General features: G+C 40.0%; 1 protein-coding gene across 4 annotated transcripts in view; it reads left to right on the forward strand.

Moving 5' to 3' along the window:
- The window catches only part of ncapd3 (non-SMC condensin II complex, subunit D3), a 33,316-nt gene that overhangs the window by 2,806 nt on the left and 23,887 nt on the right, over nt 1–6,623 (forward strand). For 2 of the 4 annotated variants that reach the window (XM_019877061.1, XM_019877070.1), the window contains exons 1-12: nt 559–647; nt 2,676–2,848; nt 3,067–3,229; nt 3,368–3,534; nt 3,763–3,927; nt 4,009–4,070; nt 4,145–4,232; nt 4,344–4,477; nt 5,153–5,225; nt 5,336–5,461; nt 5,623–5,875; nt 6,138–6,176. In XM_019877061.1, the coding sequence (XP_019732620.1) occupies nt 596–647; nt 2,676–2,848; nt 3,067–3,229; nt 3,368–3,534; nt 3,763–3,927; nt 4,009–4,070; nt 4,145–4,232; nt 4,344–4,477; nt 5,153–5,225; nt 5,336–5,461; nt 5,623–5,875; nt 6,138–6,176 (1,495 nt within the window). In that variant the 5' untranslated portion in view covers nt 559–595. Of the gene's footprint in view, nt 1–558; nt 648–2,675; nt 2,849–3,066; nt 3,230–3,367; nt 3,535–3,762; nt 3,928–4,008; nt 4,071–4,144; nt 4,233–4,343; nt 4,478–5,152; nt 5,226–5,335; nt 5,462–5,622; nt 5,876–6,137; nt 6,177–6,623 lie in introns of those variants that run through there. The other 2 variants (XM_019877074.1, XM_019877083.1) reach the window with 1 other exon arrangement.

Consider the following 6,623-nt stretch of genomic DNA (forward strand, 5'->3'; position numbering starts at 1 on the left):
CCCTCCCCTCCCTCTTCTACCACGGATCTTGACCAATCACGTGCGGCTTTAACCGAAAGGGGGAAAAAACAGGAGGAATAAAAAAAGTCGGCTCCCATTAAAGCGGCTCCCTCTTAGGAGCAGGCTCATGTCGTTCACTTCAAAGAGCCGGCTCTAAGAGCCGGTTCGTTCGCGAACGACACATCACTACTCCTCACATGAAGGACAGAGCCAGAATCAAACGCAGCACCTCTGCATAGTGAGGCCGACGCGCTAACCAGTCGCCCACCAAGGTACTTTCATTCAGATCTGATGTTGCATTTCAAAATAAAAGGTCACTAAGAATCTGCAATTTGCACCTTTACACCTTTAAAAAAATTATTCCGTACATGCCAACCTAACATTAAGACTCTTAAAATGTTATTATTATTATTATTATTATTATTATTATTATTATTATTATTATTATTCATCTTCGGAAGATTACTTTTTAACCTAACATTAAAACCTTAACCACGCAGCGCTTGTTATGACGGCACTGTCCCACTTAACTTCCGAGTAAACGGTTTTCTAGTGCGCATGTGCAAACTTCTAGTTTGTGGCGGCTTTATTCAAAATGGAGTTGATGTCTGCGTTGCGGTTTTTGAATCTTAACGAAGTCCCACAAGGTAATATTGCGAATACGAGTCAATTGCAGGCAAAATAACGTTACTTTTAGGAGTAGTGTATACGCTCCACTAATTTAGCATGTATTCTCAAGCACCAAATCTATGTTCTTCTTTTGTTCTCCTTCGTAAAATGGTTATTTTGTCCTGACGGGCAACTTGGCCACCGAGCGTTATTTTGCCGTGAATTGCTCGAGAACGACAGAGCTGCAATCAGTGCCATATTTACTACATTCGACCGTGAATGCTATTGTGATGGAGTGAGATTTGCTCTGCGTTGGTGATTCATTTTCCACATTTAGAGAGGTAGATGACGCGATTGTAGCATTTGACAAGACGCAAAGTGTGTCCAACTGGCGTTGCGATAGCCGAACCCTGAAAGCAGCCCAGAAACTAATGAATAATCCTCCTCTGGGGGTTGTCGTTCGGGTTAGGCTGGTAAGAACGATAACAGTGACAAAATAAATTTAAAACTTCGTGAAAATAGACAGAAGGGGTGAAGTCAGAGACGAACCACGCACAATGCCTGACTCTCGGCCAACCTATTGTAAACACGATAAAACAGCCGTTCACAGCAAAAAACAAAACAAAAACCCCACAATTGCTTCTGTTTTAAGCATGACCAGGGCACCACGGGCGTCTATTCAGACTATTACACTGATGTAATTTCCAGTGTCGTTGTTGAGTTTGAGTCAAAGTAATTATTTCTTTTATTCTAAAAAAATTACAAAATCTTTTTTTCACATTTTTAACAAGAACGTTAACAACTTCTTATCCTCTTCGGTGTGTGTGTGTGTGTGTGTGTGTGTGTGTGTGTGTGTGTGTGTGTGTGTGGAGAGATTAAATTGACTGAACTGAACAAATGATTGTGTATTACAGGTTAAAAGCAGATCTGAACAGCTGTGTTTTTAGTGCCGTTTTAAAAGTGGAGCGTGTGAGTGTGTCTGAGGAGAGAGTTCCAGAGGGAGGGGGTGGCGATAGAGAAGCCTCTGTCTCCCCAGGACAGGCCCAGTACAGTACTTGGTTCGGCTCGGAGGGCTGAAGAGGTTGGCATGGGCAGATCTAGATTGCAGGTCGGGGTGTGGTCGTGAAGGAGGTTCGTGAGGTAGCAAAGGGCGAGGTTGTGAAGAGCCTTAAAGCTGATGAGAAGAATTTTAAAATGGATTCGTTATTGGATGGGGAGCTAGTGTAGATGTTGGAGGACTGGGTTAATGTGGTTTTAATGAGCAGGCCATCCCTCCACACCATATTTCATAGGCGTTCTCTGTATGAAAAAAGACAGCCATTGCTCTTTCTTCATTAACCTGTGCATTCCTTATCTTGTCCCCCAGAGGAACTACTGAGTCCATTGTTCCTCTTCCTTTCCTAAAACCAGTCTGGTAATTCTACAGGAGATTTTTAATTCCCGCCCACCCCCAAAAAAAAAAAGAAAATATCTCCTATTGATCATCCACTCCATAATTTTTCTCATTTAGAAAGTTAGTGCAATTGGTTGATAGCAGGGGTGTCAAACCCATTTTTATTGCAAGCCACATTGTAGTCACAGTTTGCCTCGGACGGGCCATTATGAGTGTGACACCATATAAATGTTGAATTACCTCCTCATTATTACATATACAGCACACAATTAATAGATAACACATTTTGAAATCAAAAGTCAAGGATAGTAGTTTGTTCAACTGTTGTTACTGTCATAACGTAACAAGAAAATGCTTGCAATATCTCAACATGATTATTTATTACATATGACAAAGTTTGGTACAGATTTTAGCAAGCAGCCTGGAAATTGACCTGGTTGATTTGCTTTTGTGGGCCACATCAAATGATGTGGCGGGCCAGATCTGACCTTTCAGTGGCAGGGGACTCAACAACTAGTTCATCCCTAAAACATACATGTGAAGTTACCGTAACTGAAGCATAATCACACTTTTGTCTAAAAACAGAGTACGGCAAATATGATGTTCAGTGACAACTATGTTGAGTAACAATTTATTGTGCCTCTTGGTAATATAATAAACTTTGATTTTTCAGCCTGGGTGAATGGAGTGTGGGATGCAGAATTTACAGAGATGTTGCCGATGGAAGATAACATCGAAGGGGAGCTAGCAGCCTCTAATGAGCGAGATTTCAGAAGGCTGTACTCATGTCTACTGGTACTTTCTGAGGAACAACTACAGTCTTCTAGCAGAGATGACCGTTTACAGGTATGACCGTTTGCCGATATACTTGCTATGATCGATGCATCGGGGAATGAAAAAATAAACACTTGTATCAAATATGTTCAGCAATTATGTAAGAACCCTGACCCAATTTCCTTCTTGGTGGACTGATGATAAATTTGACTGCGATTCAAGACAGTCTTTGAGGTCTTTGACAATGATTTTGAATAAAGATAATGTGATGCCTGTCTGTTCTTCTGCAGAGTGTCTGGCTACAGCTGAGGGAGAATGGTGTTTCGGTGCAGTCTTTGGTGGCTGTGCTGTCCTTCTTTGTATTGACAGGAAACGCCAAAGCAGCTAATGTTCAGCAGAGGGTGGGAAGCCTCCATGCTGCATCGCTCTATCTGTTACTGCTTGGAATCCCAGGTAAAGTGTCATACTGTGCTATGCACAGAACATGGAAGGTGTTGTTTTTTAAATATACAGAACAGTAACCCCATCCCAGCCCCCCTGTATTTAATTTTGCAACTGACAGTAAAATATATAATTGTATTTGTCTTCTAGGAAGCATTGCCAACAAAGTTTTTCATGAGGTTTTATTGAACACCTGCATGAGTGCAAGCACGCACTGTTGGCCTCAGGACTTGGGCAAAAAGCGCAAGAAGGGCAATCTCAAGAGTTCTCAGGCAGAGGGCAAGCGTTCCAAACCACACCGGAAGGAAACTCAAGAGGTCTCAGAATCAACAAACCAATGTTTTTTCATAAAGGCAACTTGATGACTAAATGCGACTCTTACTAACCATAGGTTTGATCTCTTTAGCCTTTTAATTTAAAGAACGATGTGCAAGTACAATAGTTTAGGTACCTAGGTAGCTTCAATGAATGTGGTGAATTATGTAAACCGCGAGTGGTCATTCAGTCTAAACACACTGAGTGACCACTCAGTGTGTTGAATGCAGATGGAAGTGGATGAGGAAGAGGAGGAGGAAGAAGAGCTCAACTTCTCAAGCCAAGACCTAAACAGGATCCGAGATGCACTGGTTCTTCTACTTCAAAGTCTTCTCAGACTTTTGCAGACATTCTCACTCAAAGACAAACCACAAATTGCTTGCAGTTGCCCACTGGTAATAATTAAGATCCTAGCCAACTTTTTGCCGACATGCACCCTTTATTAATTGACCATTAAAAATGTGTTTTCTCTGCAGATTTTTAGTAAGTTGCTTTACTTTGAGCCAGTCATTGGAGAGCTAAACTTTGCTGCCGGACAGTAAGTTTATATTTTGTTTTGTTTTCCATCCATGATTTATACAGCAACCTGATGGCGATGTTGTTTCTTTACAGAGATATCAATGAACTGCGGAGCATCCCTGAGATGGCTTTCTATGGCCTGCAGCTGATTTGCTCAGCAAAACACGGAGATCAAAATGAAGTATTTCTCAGCCACATATTGTATTTGTGTTTGGGGTTTGTGCAATAGATCATCTAGGATAATTAAGGGTTGTCAATCATCTGTCTCTTATGTTTATTCATCTTTGTCCAGTCCGTGAGGAGGGTTTTTCAAAGACTTCTGTATGTAATCCTGATGATGAATAAAGGGGACAGAGGCAGACCAACCTTGCTTGTACCCGGTCATGCAGTACTCGCCACACGTGATCAAGCCATCCACTTTGTCTGGTAAACACAAGCCTCTGATGATTATTGTCAAAGCAACTACAGAAATCGTCATCCCCAAAACACTTAGAAGATAAATTAGACTCACTGGTTCCTCCTGGAAGAAGACCGAAAACAAAAAGAGTGTTTCTCTTAATGAAATGTAAAACTGTTGCTAATCGCCACATAAGCCAGTGTAAAAGTGTACACAGTTTGAATGTTAGCACCGCACTTAAATATACAGGGAAAAAAACTCCATAAATAGTGGTTTATATAAAATAGATTTTATGTGAAAGTTAAAAACAAATACTGTACATGGATATAAGTTTCAAAAGATGAATGGAAAATGCGTTGAATCTACAAGTTAAATACAACCAAACTGTACATGAAGCAGTTCATATTTTGCGTACCACAAGTTGTATTCGTACCACATGTTGAGAATCATTAGTCTATTCCACTGTCAGTTAGAAGTTTAACTATAGCATTTATTTCGTGAGGGTTTTTTCTTCTATAAATTGTCCATTTTCAATCATATTTGCACCAAAATGCACTGCCCTCAGTAATAAGCATTTTATTTTGCACGTCTTCTTCGATGTGTTTAGCTTGTCTGTCTTAATTTATCAATATTGCAACAAAATTCTTCGGCATTGTGTAAGTATTCATACCCTAATGTGATTTTTTTTTTTTTTTTAATTATAGTCATATTGTGAATGAGCTGAAGGAAGTGGCACTGCCATTATTGAAAGTACTTCTGCAGCACATTTGTTTTCAGGTGAATAATTCAGCCAAAATATCATGCTGTGATGTTTGTGTTGCACTTTATGCCATCTAATCTTCTCGTGTGACGTAATGTTAAAGTATGTATTTCTCTATGGTACCTAGATTGTGGAAAAATTTGAGTTTAGGAACCATGGAGCCCAGGCTGTTGGCATGCTGACATCCGAGATGCCAAGTACAGACTATGCCCACTTCATCAAGTGGCTGTCTAGTTTCTCAAGACACTCAAAGGTAATCCCTTCATTCCTCACATATAGTACATGCAGATTAAAAATTGAAGTATAATGTTTGGCATATGATAATGCAGCTTGATTTGGATAACTAGCAATTTGCCATGTTGTTAAAAAAAAAACAACTAAAATATGAACTAATATTCTTAACCGGTTTGGTAGATGGTGTCCCGCCTGTTCTCTGTGGATGTTGTGATGGTTCTACTGGGGCAGCCAGAGAGGCGACCCGAGGAATGTGGTGATCCGGGTCTTGCCTGCTACCTATCACATCAATTCCTAATCCAGAACCTGTTGTTCGCTCGACGTAATGACCACTCACCCACTGTCCAAAGCCATGTCCTCGCCTGCCTTGGCCAGTGTCTGGAATTGCCTTCACTCAATGCGACCTATGCTGTCCAAAACCTCTTCTCTGCCAGTAATCAAAACATTTTTTTTTTCTCTGCTGAATTTTCAGTTTTGTCTCACTAGTTACTGTCCGATAATCTTGAATTAATCTACACAATCTTTGAAGTGTCAGATTATGAATAGCACTTATTCATAAAATAGTTACCAAAATAAATCTCAGCTTCCTATTGTTTAACTGTTATTTACTTTGATTCAGTGTGACTGAAAGCTTGTATGGTGATATTTTTCTTTCTGCAGAATTACTAAATTACACTTTTTTCTCCCCTTTATAGCTGTGATGCAGACTGTATTGGAAGAGGGAACTACAGAAGGTAATGTTTTGTTTGTGTTTGGAATGGTGCTCGCAAATCTGTAAGGATTTTGTAACTGTAGGATGATTAAGTCCTGCTGCGAGCAAATGGAGAATGGCAACTATGCTATTCACATAGTTTGGGGTACTGAGCTGTTTGAGTAAAACTTGAGGACAAACCTGACATGCACACTGACCCTTAAAATGTGTTTCTATTTGACTTTCGTTAAACTTTTGAATGCTCATGTCCAATGGTTCAGTGTTTCAGTAATTTTTTGCACAACTTGCTTTTCTCTTATGTGGATCTCAATCTGATTTTTAAAATTTATTTATTGTTACTTGACTTTTCATTAGTTCATCCTACATCAATCAGAGATGAAAGTCCTCCGGATTTTCCCGGAATTCCGGGTTTTTCAAATTTTTATGAAAATTTCTCCGGAGAATTGAGGAAAATTTGCATAATCCGGAT

The sequence above is a fragment of the Hippocampus comes genome, unplaced genomic scaffold (assembly GCF_001891065.2).
Source record: "Hippocampus comes isolate QL1 unplaced genomic scaffold, H_comes_QL1_v1.1 scaffold352, whole genome shotgun sequence".
Classification (NCBI taxonomy): Eukaryota; Metazoa; Chordata; class Actinopteri; order Syngnathiformes; family Syngnathidae; genus Hippocampus; species Hippocampus comes.